General features: G+C 50.6%; 5 protein-coding genes across 5 annotated transcripts; all 5 read right to left on the bottom strand.

The window, feature by feature from the left end:
• Nucleotides 1-563: 563 nt before the first annotated feature.
• Nucleotides 564-2,277, bottom strand: LOC137864512 (heat shock transcription factor, Y-linked-like). The gene is made up of 2 exons (XM_068698624.1): nucleotides 1,711-2,277; nucleotides 564-1,235 (listed from the first exon to the last, which is right to left on the bottom strand). Exons 1-2 carry the CDS (start codon nucleotides 2,275-2,277, stop codon nucleotides 564-566), a joined length of 1,239 nt encoding a protein of 412 aa, XP_068554725.1.
• A 2,586-nt stretch (nucleotides 2,278-4,863) lies between these two features.
• On the bottom strand, nucleotides 4,864-7,403 carry LOC137864381 (heat shock transcription factor, Y-linked-like). Its single transcript, XM_068698455.1, has 2 exons — nucleotides 6,714-7,403; nucleotides 4,864-6,238 (listed from the first exon to the last, which is right to left on the bottom strand). The coding sequence occupies exons 1-2, from the start codon at nucleotides 7,278-7,280 to the stop codon at nucleotides 5,567-5,569; spliced, it is 1,239 nt and encodes a 412-aa protein (XP_068554556.1). The 5' UTR covers nucleotides 7,281-7,403; the 3' UTR covers nucleotides 4,864-5,566.
• Nucleotides 7,404-8,062: 659 nt separating this feature from the next.
• LOC137864511 (heat shock transcription factor, Y-linked-like) lies at nucleotides 8,063-9,776 on the bottom strand. The gene is made up of 2 exons (XM_068698623.1): nucleotides 9,210-9,776; nucleotides 8,063-8,734 (listed from the first exon to the last, which is right to left on the bottom strand). The coding sequence occupies exons 1-2, from the start codon at nucleotides 9,774-9,776 to the stop codon at nucleotides 8,063-8,065; spliced, it is 1,239 nt and encodes a 412-aa protein (XP_068554724.1).
• A 782-nt stretch (nucleotides 9,777-10,558) lies between these two features.
• On the bottom strand, nucleotides 10,559-12,272 carry LOC137864510 (heat shock transcription factor, Y-linked-like). Its single transcript, XM_068698622.1, has 2 exons — nucleotides 11,706-12,272; nucleotides 10,559-11,230 (listed from the first exon to the last, which is right to left on the bottom strand). Exons 1-2 carry the CDS (start codon nucleotides 12,270-12,272, stop codon nucleotides 10,559-10,561), a joined length of 1,239 nt encoding a protein of 412 aa, XP_068554723.1.
• Nucleotides 12,273-12,506: 234 nt separating this feature from the next.
• LOC137864509 (heat shock transcription factor, X-linked-like) lies at nucleotides 12,507-16,743 on the bottom strand. Its single transcript, XM_068698621.1, has 3 exons — nucleotides 14,182-16,743; nucleotides 13,987-14,065; nucleotides 12,507-13,726 (listed from the first exon to the last, which is right to left on the bottom strand). The coding sequence occupies exons 1-3, from the start codon at nucleotides 14,766-14,768 to the stop codon at nucleotides 13,055-13,057; spliced, it is 1,338 nt and encodes a 445-aa protein (XP_068554722.1). The 5' UTR covers nucleotides 14,769-16,743; the 3' UTR covers nucleotides 12,507-13,054.
• Nucleotides 16,744-16,793: the final 50 nt, after the last annotated feature.

Here is a 16,793-nt window from a genome sequence, read left to right as displayed (position 1 = left end):
GACGGAGCGCTGGGACAGGCAGCCTGCGGAGGTTGTGGAGCCTCCTTCTCTGGAGACATTCAAGGCCCGTCTGGATGCCTATCTGGGCAACCTGCTCTCGGGAACCTGCTTTGGCAGGGGTTTGGACCGATGATCTCTTGAGCTGCCTTCCAACCCCCACAATTCTGTGAGTCTGTGACATTCCCTTTCTGAGTCTTCCATAATTAAAATGGTGTTATTTAATTACTCTCTCCTAACTTTCCGTTAGAAGTCATCATTAGGAAGAGCATCCTCAGTGCATGTGGCATGCAGACATTATCCACTCTTTTGCTCTCTGTGGCTGAGAACCTAGAGAGCTGGTCTGTTGTGGAAAACGATCAAATTGGTGTTGGAACAGTTGCTTCTACTTCCATTTGAGAGACGAAATACAAATTCAACCTGAGATTTCCCCATTTAAAAATAATACCAAAAAGACAACTGGAACTGGAAAAGTTTTATTATTCAAACAGATTAACTCCAGAACAATCAACCTATGAACTAACAGACGGTGAAGCTGTAAGGGGGTGCTGCTATCCCTGCTGTGTCTAGCGGGTCCCATGCCTGGGTGCCATTCTGTCGCCTGCAGCTGCCCTGTCTTGGTCGCAGGTGCAGGTCGGGCAGTGTGGGGCTGCCAGGCCCTGCCAGCTGTACGGCTGCAAAATGGCTGCAGCAGAGGCTGCTGCCAGCAAGGCCACTGGAAGGAGTGGGTGACCAAAGGGAGGCAGGGCAGCCGAGGGAGCCTTCGGAGCTCCTGCGTTTGGGCACAGGGCTATCTGGGAAGGTAGGACGTGGTGTGGGGAGGGAGCAGGAGCGGCAGCTGAGGTCTGGCTGCTGCCTGCTAGCAGCAGGGAGGGGTCCAGACGCCGCTGCTTGTCCCTGCCTGCTGCTGCAGCAGGATCTGGCAGGGTGGGAGCAGCTCCCTGCGAGGCTGTAGGGGCACCGCTGGCTTGAGGGGTGGCTTTTGCCCAGTGCCTGGGGACTGGGGACCCCGCGGGTGCCGCTGGCTGTGTGGCTTCTGCTGGAGTTGCTGCTGCCAGCGGGTCCTCCTCATCCATATCGGCATCTCTGCACCCAGGCTGGGCATATAGGCTGCTGCTGGGGCAGCTCTCATCCAGCCCCGCCTGCAGGGCTTTCCTCTTCAGGGCAACTCGTCGCTTGCAGTTCTGGAGCAGGTGGGGAGAATCTCTCTTGAAGCTGGGGTTGTAGTAGTAGAGTATCTAAAAAACGCAAAGGAGAAGAAGTACTTGCTACGTGTTTGGGACTGAGAAACAGCAAGAGACAAGAACTGAGGACTGTAATTGGTAAAGGCAGTCATGGGTTAGAAAGATCTATTGGTCAGTTTAAGCCTAAAGCTTAGGCTGACTAAAGCTTAATGATACAGTCCTGATGATACAGTTCTGGTACGTTGCAAATGCCTTAAAATAAATGGACTCATCATAGCCTGCTTTACTTATCTTTGTGTTCCATGGGTTCAGACTCCTTGGGTACCACCCAAACGTAGTTTATCTGCATGTCTAGTCCTCAGCAAAGGTAGCTCTAAAACACCTGGAAGTAGCCTGAAAAGGCAATCAAGATCAGAACATCTACTGTTATCCTCATCTCCTCCATTGCCAAGGCTTATTTTATTGGAACACCCATCTCTCCCACCAGAATATTGTGAGAATTGGTTCACGTGTGGAGCAATGGAGGTACCTTCCTACAAGCAGAAAATGCATCCTCTTCTTTCGGAAGATCGGGAAGCGAGGGAGATCTTTGCAGGTCCTGTTGCAGTTTGGTGAATCCATACAGATTAAGCTGACGAATGAAACCTCTCATTCTCTCCGTCTCAAAAACTCTCCGAGGTCTTGTCCTTCCCAGCACTTCCACTTTAAACATTTCCTCGTCGATCACAATATAGTTTCCAGAGTGACCCCACCAGATGGCCTTAAATTCGTCACTTTCAGCCACTTGCCAGAGTTTCTTTGGGAAGCTGAGGGATGAGAAGACGTTGCCGTTGCCAGCGTTCTCCTCAGAAGAATTATGAGGAACGTGTTTGGTCTCACGGTCATCAGTGAGAGCTTGGGGATCTTTTTCTCCCCTTGTGGATGCTGCACGAGCATCACAAGCTGCTCCTTCATCCTGTCCCAGGGGTTCAGGAGAAGGGGAGTCCGAAGGCTCAAACAGCTCGTCTGGAGCAAAACCGTATGACGTGTCTTCTGGAAGTGGCTCCTGTTTAATTTCATTGATCTCATTGTCACTCGAGTTTCCATCTGCAGCCATTTCTGCAAACGGCTACTTTTGGTCCTGCCAGTCAGCAAGCGAGGCTCAACGGACTGTCTGGGGGTTCTGGTGGGGGAAGCTCAAACGTCACCGTGACGCCCCAGTATCATCACGATGATATCACAGTGTGGCTCTGGCTGGAACAAGGGACAATGGCAACAAAATGGATGACAGGAAGTTCCACAACAACGTGCGAAACAACTTCCTCATGGTGAGGGTGACGGAGCGCTGGGACAGGCAGCCTGCGGAGGTTGTGGAGCCTCCTTCTCTGGAGACATTCAAGGCCCGTCTGGATGCCTATCTGGGCAACCTGCTCTCGGGAACCTGCTTTGGCAGGGGTTTGGACCGATGATCTCTTGAGCTGCCTTCCAACCCCCACAATTCTGTGAGTCTGTGACATTCCCTTTCTGAGTCTTCCATAATTAAAATGGTGTTATTTAATTACTCTCTCCTAACTTTCCGTTAGAAGTCATCATTAGGAAGAGCATCCTCGGTGCATGTGGCATGCAGACATTATCCACTCTTTTGCTCTCTGTGGCTGAGAACCTAGAGAGCTGGTCTGTTGTGGAAAACGATCAAATTGGTGTTGGAACAGTTGCTTCTACTTCCATTTGAGAGACGAAATACAAATTCAACCTGAGATTTCCCCATTTAAAAATAATACCAAAAAGACAACTGGAACTGGAAAAGTTTTATTATTCAAGCAGATTAACTCCAGAACAATCAACCTATGAACTAACAGACCGTGAAGCTGTAAGGGGGTGCTGCTATCCCTGCTGTGTCTAGCGGGTCCCATGCCTGGGTGCCATTCTGTCGCCTGCAGCTGCCCTGTCTTGGTCACAGGTGCAGGTCGGGCAGTGTGGGGCTGCCAGGCCCTGCCAGCTGTACGGCTGCAAAATGGCTGCAAAATGGCTGCAGCAGAGGCTGCTGCCAGCAAGGCCACTGGAAGGAGTGGGTGACCGAAGGGAGGCAGGGCAGCCGAGGGAGCCTTCGGAGCTCCTGCGTTTGGGCACAGGGCTATCTGGGAAGGTAGGACGTGGTGTGGGGAGGGAGCAGGAGCGGCAGCTGAGGTCTGGCTGCTGCCTGCTAGCAGCAGGGAGGGGTCCAGACGCCGCTGCTTGTCCCTGCCTGCTGCTGCAGCAGGATCTGGCAGGGTGGGAGCAGCTCCCTGCGAGGCTGTAGGGGCACCGCTGGCTTGAGGGGTGGCTTTTGCCCAGTGCCTGGGGACTGGGGACCCCGCGGGTGCCGCTGGCTGCGTGGCTTCTGCTGGAGTTGCTGCTGCCAGCGGGTCCTCCTCATCCATATCGGCATCTCTGCACCCAGGCTGGGCATATAGGCTGCTGCTGGGGCAGCTCTCATCCAGCCCCGCCTGCAGGGCTTTCCTCTTCAGGGCAACTCGTCGCTTGCAGTTCTGGAGCAGGTGGGGAGAATCTCTCTTGAAGCTGGGGTTGTAGTAGTAGAGTATCTAAAAAACGCAAAGGAGAAGAAGTACTTGCTACGTGTTTGGGACTGAGAAACAGCAAGAGACAAGAACTGAGGACTGTAATTGGTAAAGGCAGTCATGGGTTAGAAAGATCTATTGGTCAGTTTAAGCCTAAAGCTTAGGCTGACTAAAGCTTAATGATACAGTCCTGATGATACAGTTCTGGTACGTTGCAAATGCCTTAAAATAAATGGACTCACCATAGCCTGCTTTACTTATCTTTGTGTTCCATGGGTTCAAACTCCTTGGGTACCACCCAAACGTAGTTTATCTGCATGTCTAGTCCTCAGCAAAGGTAGCTCTAAAACACCTGGAAGTAGCCTGAAAAGGCAATCAAGATCAGAACATCTACTGTTATCCTCATCTCCTCCATTGCCAAGGCTTATTTTATTGGAACACCCATCTCTCCCACCAGAATATTGTGAGAATTGGTTCACGTGTGGAGCAATGGAGGTACCTTCCTACAAGCAGAAAATGCATCCTCTTCTTTCGGAAGATCGGGAAGCGAGGGAGATCTTTGCAGGTCCTGTTGCAGTTTGGTGAATCCATACAGATTAAGCTGACGAATGAAACCTCTCATTCTCTCCGTCTCAAAAACTCTCCGAGGTCTTGTCCTTCCCAGCACTTCCACTTTAAACATTTCCTCGTCGATCACAATATAGTTTCCAGAGTGACCCCACCAGATGGCCTTAAATTCGTCACTTTCAGCCACTTGCCAGAGTTTCTTTGGGAAGCTGAGGGATGAGAAGACGTTGCCGTTGCCAGCGTTCTCCTCAGAAGAATTATGAGGAACGTGTTTGGTCTCACGGTCATCAGTGAGAGCTTGGGGATCTTTTTCTCCCCTTGTGGATGCTGCACGAGCATCACAAGCTGCTCCTTCATCCTGTCCCAGGGGTTCAGGAGAAGGGGAGTCCGAAGGCTCAAACAGCTCGTCTGGAGCAAAACCGTATGACGTGTCTTCTGGAAGTGGCTCCTGTTTAATTTCATTGATCTCATTGTCACTCGAGTTTCCATCTGCAGCCATTTCTGCAAACGGCTACTTTTGGTCCTGCCAGTCAGCAAGCAAGGCTCAACGGACTGTCTGGGGGTTCTGGTGGGGGAAGCTCAAACGTCACCATGACGCCCCAGTATCATCACGATGATATCACAGTGTGGCTCTGGCTGGAACAAGGGACAATGGCAACAAAATGGATGACAGGAAGTTCCACAACAACGTGCGAAACAACTTCCTCATGGTGAGGGTGACGGAGCGCTGGGACAGGCAGCCTGCGGAGGTTGTGGAGCCTCCTTCTCTGGAGACATTCAAGGCCCGTCTGGATGCCTATCTGGGCAACCTGCTCTCGGGAACCTGCTTTGGCAGGGGTTTGGACCGATGATCTCTTGAGCTGCCTTCCAACCCCCACAATTCTGTGAGTCTGTGACATTCCCTTTCTGAGTCTTCCATAATTAAAATGGTGTTATTTAATTACTCTCTCCTAACTTTCCGTTAGAAGTCATCATTAGGAAGAGCATCCTCGGTGCATGTGGCATGCAGACATTATCCACTCTTTTGCTCTCTGTGGCTGAGAACCTAGAGAGCTGGTCTGTTGTGGAAAACGATCAAATTGGTGTTGGAACAGTTGCTTCTACTTCCATTTGAGAGACGAAATACAAATTCAACCTGAGATTTCCCCATTTAAAAATAATACCAAAAAGACAACTGGAACTGGAAAAGTTTTATTATTCAAACAGATTAACTCCAGAACAATCAACCTATGAACTAACAGACCGTGAAGCTGTAAGGGGGTGCTGCTATCCCTGCTGTGTCTAGCGGGTCCCATGCCTGGGTGCCATTCTGTCGCCTGCAGCTGCCCTGTCTTGGTCGCAGGTGCAGGTCGGGCAGTGTGGGGCTGCCAGGCCCTGCCAGCTGTACGGCTGCAAAATGGCTGCAGCAGAGGCTGCTGCCAGCAAGGCCACTGGAAGGAGTGGGTGACCAAAGGGAGGCAGGGCAGCCGAGGGAGCCTTCGGAGCTCCTGCGTTTGGGCACAGGGCTATCTGGGAAGGTAGGACGTGGTGTGGGGAGGGAGCAGGAGCGGCAGCTGAGGTCTGGCTGCTGCCTGCTAGCAGCAGGGAGGGGTCCAGACGCCGCTGCTTGTCCCTGCCTGCTGCTGCAGCAGGATCTGGCAGGGTGGGAGCAGCTCCCTGCGAGGCTGTAGGGGCACCGCTGGCTTGAGGGGTGGCTTTTGCCCAGTGCCTGGGGACTGGGGACCCCGCGGGTGCCGCTGGCTGTGTGGCTTCTGCTGGAGTTGCTGCTGCCAGCGGGTCCTCCTCATCCATATCGGCATCTCTGCACCCAGGCTGGGCATATAGGCTGCTGCTGGGGCAGCTCTCATCCAGCCCCGCCTGCAGGGCTTTCCTCTTCAGGGCAACTCGTCGCTTGCAGTTCTGGAGCAGGTGGGGAGAATCTCTCTTGAAGCTGGGGTTGTAGTAGTAGAGTATCTAAAAAACGCAAAGGAGAAGAAGTACTTGCTACGTGTTTGGGACTGAGAAACAGCAAGAGACAAGAACTGAGGACTGTAATTGGTAAAGGCAGTCATGGGTTAGAAAGATCTATTGGTCAGTTTAAGCCTAAAGCTTAGGCTGACTAAAGCTTAATGATACAGTCCTGATGATACAGTTCTGGTACGTTGCAAATGCCTTAAAATAAATGGACTCATCATAGCCTGCTTTACTTATCTTTGTGTTCCATGGGTTCAGACTCCTTGGGTACCACCCAAACGTAGTTTATCTGCATGTCTAGTCCTCAGCAAAGGTAGCTCTAAAACACCTGGAAGTAGCCTGAAAAGGCAATCAAGATCAGAACATCTACTGTTATCCTCATCTCCTCCATTGCCAAGGCTTATTTTATTGGAACACCCATCTCTCCCACCAGAATATTGTGAGAATTGGTTCACGTGTGGAGCAATGGAGGTACCTTCCTACAAGCAGAAAATGCATCCTCTTCTTTCGGAAGATCAGGAAGCGAGGGAGATCTTTGCAGGTCCTGTTGCAGTTTGGTGAATCCATACAGATTAAGCTGACGAATGAAACCTCTCATTCTCTCCGTCTCAAAAACTCTCCGAGGTCTTGTCCTTCCCAGCACTTCCACTTTAAACATTTCCTCGTCGATCACAATATAGTTTCCAGAGTGACCCCACCAGATGGCCTTAAATTCGTCACTTTCAGCCACTTGCCAGAGTTTCTTTGGGAAGCTGAGGGATGAGAAGACGTTGCCGTTGCCAGCGTTCTCCTCAGAAGAATTATGAGGAACGTGTTTGGTCTCACGGTCATCAGTGAGAGCTTGGGGATCTTTTTCTCCCCTTGTGGATGCTGCACGAGCATCACAAGCTGCTCCTTCATCCTGTCCCAGGGGTTCAGGAGAAGGGGAGTCCGAAGGCTCAAACAGCTCGTCTGGAGCAAAACCGTATGACGTGTCTTCTGGAAGTGGCTCCTGTTTAATTTCATTGATCTCATTGTCACTCGAGTTTCCATCTGCAGCCATTTCTGCAAACGGCTACTTTTGGTCCTGCCAGTCAGCAAGCGAGGCTCAACGGACTGTCTGGGGGTTCTGGTGGGGGAAGCTCAAACGTCACCATGACGCCCCAGTATCATCATGATGATATCACAGTGTGGCTCTGGCTGGAACAAGGGACAATGGCAACAAAATGGATGACAGGAAGTTCCACAACAACGTGCGAAACAACTTCCTCATGGTGAGGGTGACGGAGCGCTGGGACAGGCAGCCTGCGGAGGTTGTGGAGCCTCCTTCTCTGGAGACATTCAAGGCCCGTCTGGATGCCTATCTGGGCAACCTGCTCTCGGGAACCTGCTTTGGCAGGGGTTTGGACCGATGATCTCTTGAGCTGCCTTCCAACCCCCACAATTCTGTGAGTCTGTGACATTCCCTTTCTGAGTCTTCCATAATTAAAATGGTGTTATTTAATTACTCTCTCCTAACTTTCCGTTAGAAGTCATCATTAGGAAGAGCATCCTCGGTGCATGTGGCATGCAGACATTATCCACTCTTTTGCTCTCTGTGGCTGAGAACCTAGAGAGCTGGTCTGTTGTGGAAAACGATCAAATTGGTGTTGGAACAGTTGCTTCTACTTCCATTTGAGAGACGAAATACAAATTCAACCTGAGATTTCCCCATTTAAAAATAATACCAAAAAGACAACTGGAACTGGAAAAGTTTTATTATTCAAACAGATTAACTCCAGAACAATCAACCTATGAACTAACAGACCGTGAAGCTGTAAGGGGGTGCTGCTATCCCTGCTGTGTCTAGCGGGTCCCATGCCTGGGTGCCATTCTGTCGCCTGCAGCTGCCCTGTCTTGGTCGCAGGTGCAGGTCGGGCAGTGTGGGGCTGCCAGGCCCTGCCAGCTGTACGGCTGCAAAATGGCTGCAGCAGAGGCTGCTGCCAGCAAGGCCACTGGAAGGAGTGGGTGACCAAAGGGAGGCAGGGCAGCCGAGGGAGCCTTCGGAGCTCCTGCGTTTGGGCACAGGGCTATCTGGGAAGGTAGGACGTGGTGTGGGGAGGGAGCAGGAGCGGCAGCTGAGGTCTGGCTGCTGCCTGCTAGCAGCAGGGAGGGGTCCAGACGCCGCTGCTTGTCCCTGCCTGCTGCTGCAGCAGGATCTGGCAGGGTGGGAGCAGCTCCCTGCGAGGCTGTAGGGGCACCGCTGGCTTGAGGGGTGGCTTTTGCCCAGTGCCTGGGGACTGGGGACCCCGCGGGTGCCGCTGGCTGTGTGGCTTCTGCTGGAGTTGCTGCTGCCAGCGGGTCCTCCTCATCCATATCGGCATCTCTGCACCCAGGCTGGGCATATAGGCTGCTGCTGGGGCAGCTCTCATCCAGCCCCGCCTGCAGGGCTTTCCTCTTCAGGGCAACTCGTCGCTTGCAGTTCTGGAGCAGGTGGGGAGAATCTCTCTTGAAGCTGGGGTTGTAGTAGTAGAGTATCTAAAAAACGCAAAGGAGAAGAAGTACTTGCTACGTGTTTGGGACTGAGAAACAGCAAGAGACAAGAACTGAGGACTGTAATTGGTAAAGGCAGTCATGGGTTAGAAAGATCTATTGGTCAGTTTAAGCCTAAAGCTTAGGCTGACTAAAGCTTAATGATACAGTCCTGATGATACAGTTCTGGTACGTTGCAAATGCCTTAAAATAAATGGACTCATCATAGCCTGCTTTACTTATCTTTGTGTTCCATGGGTTCAGACTCCTTGGGTACCACCCAAACGTAGTTTATCTGCATGTCTAGTCCTCAGCAAAGGTAGCTCTAAAACACCTGGAAGTAGCCTGAAAAGGCAATCAAGATCAGAACATCTACTGTTATCCTCATCTCCTCCATTGCCAAGGCTTATTTTATTGGAACACCCATCTCTCCCACCAGAATATTGTGAGAATTGGTTCACGTGTGGAGCAATGGAGGTACCTTCCTACAAGCAGAAAATGCATCCTCTTCTTTCGGAAGATCGGGAAGCGAGGGAGATCTTTGCAGGTCCTGTTGCAGTTTGGTGAATCCATACAGATTAAGCTGACGAATGAAACCTCTCATTCTCTCCGTCTCAAAAACTCTCCGAGGTCTTGTCCTTCCCAGCACTTCCACTTTAAACATTTCCTCGTCGATCACAATATAGTTTCCAGAGTGACCCCACCAGATGGCCTTAAATTCGTCACTTTCAGCCACTTGCCAGAGTTTCTTTGGGAAGCTGAGGGATGAGAAGACGTTGCCGTTGCCAGCGTTCTCCTCAGAAGAATTATGAGGAACGTGTTTGGTCTCACGGTCATCAGTGAGAGCTTGGGGATCTTTTTCTCCCCTTGTGGATGCTGCACGAGCATCACAAGCTGCTCCTTCATCCTGTCCCAGGGGTTCAGGAGAAGGGGAGTCCGAAGGCTCAAACAGCTCGTCTGGAGCAAAACCGTATGACGTGTCTTCTGGAAGTGGCTCCTGTTTAATTTCATTGATCTCATTGTCACTCGAGTTTCCATCTGCAGCCATTTCTGCAAACGGCTACTTTTGGTCCTGCCAGTCAGCAAGCGAGGCTCAACGGACTGTCTGGGGGTTCTGGTGGGGGAAGCTCAAACGTCACCATGACGCCCCAGTATCATCACGATGATATCACAGTGTGGCTCTGGCTGGAACAAGGGACAATGGCAACAAAATGGATGACAGGAAGTTCCACAACAACGTGCGAAACAACTTCCTCATGGTGAGGGTGACGGAGCGCTGGGACAGGCAGCCTGCGGAGGTTGTGGAGCCTCCTTCTCTGGAGACATTCAAGGCCCGTCTGGATGCCTATCTGGGCAACCTGCTCTCGGGAACCTGCTTTGGCAGGGGTTTGGACCGATGATCTCTTGAGCTGCCTTCCAACCCCCACAATTCTGTGAGTCTGTGACATTCCCTTTCTGAGTCTTCCATAATTAAAATGGTGTTATTTAATTACTCTCTCCTAACTTTCCGTTAGAAGTCATCATTAGGAAGAGCATCCTCGGTGCATGTGGCATGCAGACATTATCCACTCTTTTGCTCTCTGTGGCTGAGAACCTAGAGAGCTGGTCTGTTGTGGAAAACGATCAAATTGGTGTTGGAACAGTTGCTTCTACTTCCATTTGAGAGACGAAATACAAATTCAACCTGAGATTTCCCCATTTAAAAATAATACCAAAAAGACAACTGGAACTGGAAAAGTTTTATTATTCAAACAGATTAACTCCAGAACAATCAACCTATGAACTAACAGACCGTGAAGCTGTAAGGGGGTGCTGCTATCCCTGCTGTGTCTAGCGGGTCCCATGCCTGGGTGCCATTCTGTCGCCTGCAGCTGCCCTGTCTTGGTCGCAGGTGCAGGTCGGGCAGTGTGGGGCTGCCAGGCCCTGCCAGCTGTACGGCTGCAAAATGGCTGCAGCAGAGGCTGCTGCCAGCAAGGCCACTGGAAGGAGTGGGTGACCAAAGGGAGGCAGGGCAGCCGAGGGAGCCTTCGGAGCTCCTGCGTTTGGGCACAGGGCTATCTGGGAAGGTAGGACGTGGTGTGGGGAGGGAGCAGGAGCGGCAGCTGAGGTCTGGCTGCTGCCTGCTAGCAGCAGGGAGGGGTCCAGACGCCGCTGCTTGTCCCTGCCTGCTGCTGCAGCAGGATCTGGCAGGGTGGGAGCAGCTCCCTGCGAGGCTGTAGGGGCACCGCTGGCTTGAGGGGTGGCTTTTGCCCAGTGCCTGGGGACTGGGGACCCCGCGGGTGCCGCTGGCTGTGTGGCTTCTGCTGGAGTTGCTGCTGCCAGCGGGTCCTCCTCATCCATATCGGCATCTCTGCACCCAGGCTGGGCATATAGGCTGCTGCTGGGGCAGCTCTCATCCAGCCCCGCCTGCAGGGCTTTCCTCTTCAGGGCAACTCGTCGCTTGCAGTTCTGGAGCAGGTGGGGAGAATCTCTCTTGAAGCTGGGGTTGTAGTAGTAGAGTATCTAAAAAACGCAAAGGAGAAGAAGTACTTGCTACGTGTTTGGGACTGAGAAACAGCAAGAGACAAGAACTGAGGACTGTAATTGGTAAAGGCAGTCATGGGTTAGAAAGATCTATTGGTCAGTTTAAGCCTAAAGCTTAGGCTGACTAAAGCTTAATGATACAGTCCTGATGATACAGTTCTGGTACGTTGCAAATGCCTTAAAATAAATGGACTCATCATAGCCTGCTTTACTTATCTTTGTGTTCCATGGGTTCAGACTCCTTGGGTACCACCCAAACGTAGTTTATCTGCATGTCTAGTCCTCAGCAAAGGTAGCTCTAAAACACCTGGAAGTAGCCTGAAAAGGCAATCAAGATCAGAACATCTACTGTTATCCTCATCTCCTCCATTGCCAAGGCTTATTTTATTGGAACACCCATCTCTCCCACCAGAATATTGTGAGAATTGGTTCACGTGTGGAGCAATGGAGGTACCTTCCTACAAGCAGAAAATGCATCCTCTTCTTTCGGAAGATCGGGAAGCGAGGGAGATCTTTGCAGGTCCTGTTGCAGTTTGGTGAATCCATACAGATTAAGCTGACGAATGAAACCTCTCATTCTCTCCGTCTCAAAAACTCTCCGAGGTCTTGTCCTTCCCAGCACTTCCACTTTAAACATTTCCTCGTCGATCACAATATAGTTTCCAGAGTGACCCCACCAGATGGCCTTAAATTCGTCACTTTCAGCCACTTGCCAGAGTTTCTTTGGGAAGCTGAGGGATGAGAAGACGTTGCCGTTGCCAGCGTTCTCCTCAGAAGAATTATGAGGAACGTGTTTGGTCTCACGGTCATCAGTGAGAGCTTGGGGATCTTTTTCTCCCCTTGTGGATGCTGCACGAGCATCACAAGCTGCTCCTTCATCCTGTCCCAGGGGTTCAGGAGAAGGGGAGTCCGAAGGCTCAAACAGCTCGTCTGGAGCAAAACCGTATGACGTGTCTTCTGGAAGTGGCTCCTGTTTAATTTCATTGATCTCATTGTCACTCGAGTTTCCATCTGCAGCCATTTCTGCAAACGGCTACTTTTGGTCCTGCCAGTCAGCAAGCGAGGCTCAACGGACTGTCTGGGGGTTCTGGTGGGGGAAGCTCAAACGTCACCATGACGCCCCAGTATCATCACGATGATATCACAGTGTGGCTCTGGCTGGAACAAGGGACAATGGCAACAAAATGGATGACAGGAAGTTCCACAACAACGTGCGAAACAACTTCCTCATGGTGAGGGTGACAGAGCGCTGGGACAGGCAGCCTGCGGAGGTTGTGGAGCCTCCTTCTCTGGAGACATTCAAGGCCCGTCTGGATGCCTATCTGGGCAACCTGCTCTCGGGAACCTGCTTTGGCAGGGGTTTGGACCGATGATCTCTTGAGCTGCCTTCCAACCCCCACAATTCTGTGAGTCTGTGACATTCCCTTTCTGAGTCTTCCATAATTAAAATGGTGTTATTTAATTACTCTCTCCTAACTTTCCGTTAGAAGTCATCATTAGGAAGAGCATCCTCGGTGCATGTGGCATGCAGACATTATCCACTCTTTTGCTCTCTGTGGCTGAGAACCTAGAGAGCTGGTCTGTTGTGGAAAACGATCAAATTGGTGTTGGAACAGTTGCTTCTACTTCCATTTGAGAGACGAAATACAAATTCAACCTGAGATTTCCCCATTTAAAAATAATACCAAAAAGACAACTGGAACTGGAAAAGTTTTATTATTCAAACAGATTAACTCCAGAACAATCAACCTATGAACTAACAGACCGTGAAGCTGTAAGGGGGTGCTGCTATCCCTGCTGTGTCTAGCGGGTCCCATGCCTGGGTGCCATTCTGTCGCCTGCAGCTGCCCTGTCTTGGTCGCAGGTGCAGGTCGGGCAGTGTGGGGCTGCCAGGCCCTGCCAGCTGTACGGCTGCAAAATGGCTGCAGCAGAGGCTGCTGCCAGCAAGGCCACTGGAAGGAGTGGGTGACCAAAGGGAGGCAGGGCAGCCGAGGGAGCCTTCGGAGCTCCTGCGTTTGGGCACAGGGCTATCTGGGAAGGTAGGACGTGGTGTGGGGAGGGAGCAGGAGCGGCAGCTGAGGTCTGGCTGCTGCCTGCTAGCAGCAGGGAGGGGTCCAGACGCCGCTGCTTGTCCCTGCCTGCTGCTGCAGCAGGATCTGGCAGGGTGGGAGCAGCTCCCTGCGAGGCTGTAGGGGCACCGCTGGCTTGAGGGGTGGCTTTTGCCCAGTGCCTGGGGACTGGGGACCCCGCGGGTGCCACTGGCTGTGTGGCTTCTGCTGGAGTTGCTGCTGCCAGCGGGTCCTCCTCATCCATATCGGCATCTCTGCACCCAGGCTGGGCATATAGGCTGCTGCTGGGGTAGCTCTCATCCAGCCCCGCCTGCAGGGCTTTCCTCTTCAGGGCAACTCGTCGCTTGCAGTTCTGGAGCAGGTGGGGAGAATCTCTCTTGAAGCTGGGGTTGTAGTAGTAGAGTATCTAAAAAACGCAAAGGAGAAGAAGTACTTGCTACGTGTTTGGGACTGAGAAACAGCAAGAGACAAGAACTGAGGACTGTAATTGGTAAAGGCAGTCATGGGTTAGAAAGATCTATTGGTCAGTTTAAGCCTAAAGCTTAGGCTGACTAAAGCTTAATGATACAGTCCTGATGATACAGTTCTGGTACGTTGCAAATGCCTTAAAATAAATGGACTCATCATAGCCTGCTTTACTTATCTTTGTGTTCCATGGGTTCAGACTCCTTGGGTACCACCCAAACGTAGTTTATCTGCATGTCTAGTCCTCAGCAAAGGTAGCTCTAAAACACCTGGAAGTAGCCTGAAAAGGCAATCAAGATCAGAACATCTACTGTTATCCTCATCTCCTCCATTGCCAAGGCTTATTTTATTGGAACACCCATCTCTCCCACCAGAATATTGTGAGAATTGGTTCACGTGTGGAGCAATGGAGGTACCTTCCTACAAGCAGAAAATGCATCCTCTTCTTTCGGAAGATCGGGAAGCGAGGGAGATCTTTGCAGGTCCTGTTGCAGTTTGGTGAATCCATACAGATTAAGCTGACGAATGAAACCTCTCATTCTCTCCGTCTCAAAAACTCTCCGAGGTCTTGTCCTTCCCAGCACTTCCACTTTAAACATTTCCTCGTCGATCACAATATAGTTTCCAGAGTGACCCCACCAGATGGCCTTAAATTCGTCACTTTCAGCCACTTGCCAGAGTTTCTTTGGGAAGCTGAGGGATGAGAAGACGTTGCCGTTGCCAGCGTTCTCCTCAGAAGAATTATGAGGAACGTGTTTGGTCTCACGGTCATCAGTGAGAGCTTGGGGATCTTTTTCTCCCCTTGTGGATGCTGCACGAGCATCACAAGCTGCTCCTTCATCCTGTCCCAGGGGTTCAGGAGAAGGGGAGTCCGAAGGCTCAAACAGCTCGTCTGGAGCAAAACCGTATGACGTGTCTTCTGGAAGTGGCTCCTGTTTAATTTCATTGATCTCATTGTCACTCGAGTTTCCATCTGCAGCCATTTCTGCAAACGGCTACTTTTGGTCCTGCCAGTCAGCAAGCAAGGCTCAACGGACTGTCTGGGGGTTCTGGTGGGGGAAGCTCAAACGTCACCATGACGCCCCAGTATCATCACGATGATATCACAGTGTGGCTCTGGCTGGAGCAGCCGGAGCAGACATGTTGCTGGTCCTGCAACATAGCTATGGCTGTTTTGACTCAAGAGTCAGGAAGCAAGTAAAGCTATTTAAGGGGATCACTCCTCACCTGGCCTTTGCTTCCCCTTCCATGTGTGGTCCCCTGAAGAGCCCCCTTCTGGCCTCCTTGATGTCCCTCTGGATTCTCCAGCCGGGGAGGGACATCAGTGTCCCAGGCAGGCAATGTTAACAGAAGCAAACAGCAATCTCTTCCCAGTTTGTCACCGTTTCTTGCAAATGCTTAGTGACTTCAATAGCGCTGCTTCAGCAAGGTGATGCTCTGCAATGCCAGTGCTCTGCCAGAGGCTGCTCTGTAGGTCCAACTAGAATAAACACTACATAATGCCAGAAACCCCTCGTTTCTTGATTCGCTTCCTATGCTTTGATTTGATACGTTCGTAATTTCGAAAGCAAGCCAACACCATCAGTGTGTTCTCTTAGCCTTTTAAATCACACCCCTCTCTGCAGAGTTCTCTTCATGTACCCTCGCAATGACAGAAAAGGCTACAAAAAATGGTTTTCTGCTTGAAAGATAAAAGCAGGAAGCTATTTCTGTAAAGATTTAATAGAAAGTATAGGCCTTGTCTGAGCCACAACATCAACCAAGAGTTCAATGTCATACTAATTTCAGAGGCTGATGGATTCCATCAGTTTAACCTGATAAACTAACCATACCTTTTATCTTATATGAAGATGTTAGTCAACCCACTCAAGTTTTTAGATGCGTGCACGGGTATGTTCTTATCCACTTCCTACAGGCCCGAGCAATAAGCTTCAACAAAAGAAGCCTTCAGTGCCATCCTGTCTGCGTATCCCTGAAGTACGCAACACAGATGCCACTTCAAAATCTCTAAGGTCCTGTGCGAACAGCACACCCCGTCTGGAAGAATTTCTAGGGCCTTCTTGCCAACTTTTTCGTATCTTTCTCTCACCTGTGCAGCAAACAACAAATATTTCACCTGGCTGTGCATTCGTATTGCTTCTACCTCTTTGTAAAAGGGCCATACAACATAAACAAATGAAAAAGCTTCCAAGGGAAGCAAACAATCACAAGCTGCAAAAACATTCCGTGCTCTTCTCCATACACCTCTGACTAAAAATTCGTTTGGAAGGAAGCAGACTATTCACAGTTCTATGACCAATGGCAGTCTGAACTCAATCTCCAGAACTGCAGTAACAACAGAGCTTGCATCTGAGACTGATAATCCCAGCCTCAGAAGATCTTAGGCTAATTCCCGAAGGACTTGATCAAGAAGAAGCAGGAAGTTAGTTCCATCTCCAGCTTCCTGCTCTTGCATGTGGGAAGCCATCACAAGCATTTTTGCAAGGGTGCTGGACCTTTAAAAGAAGTCACTCATCTTGGTCACTAACATCTCACCTGGACTGTAGCTCCTGGTTTGTCCTGTGCATCCAGTATAAGCTCCCTAATTTAAGATATATCTAAAGATACACTACATGCATGAAGTAGGAAAAGAAAGCAATACGGATTAACTTAACTGGGTAATTTCTCTAAAAGCCAAAAGTACAAACACCTATGAAAAAAAAATCACAAAGAACCGAACGTCTCCCATGCAACATTCGTCGGACATCCTTGTTAATGGTTCTGTGCAATTTTTACAGTGTGCAGAGGTTTCACTGTCAGTTCTGCAACATGAGAGAAGCCTGGGTTTAGACCTTTAAGCTGAATTCACATATACGTATGTCCTGGTTTCAGTTAGGACAGAGTTACTTTTCTTCCTAGAAGCTGGTACAATGCTATGTTTTGGCTTATGATGAGAAGAGTGCTGATAAGATGCTGATGTGAACCAATTGGTGTGTGTGTTTTTGCTGCCAGCCGCGTTAAACCTCAAC

The sequence above is a fragment of the Anas acuta genome, chromosome 14, assembly GCF_963932015.1.
Source record: "Anas acuta chromosome 14, bAnaAcu1.1, whole genome shotgun sequence".
NCBI lineage: Eukaryota > Metazoa > Chordata > Aves > Anseriformes > Anatidae > Anas > Anas acuta.
This window is presented reverse-complemented; position numbering and strand designations above follow the sequence as displayed.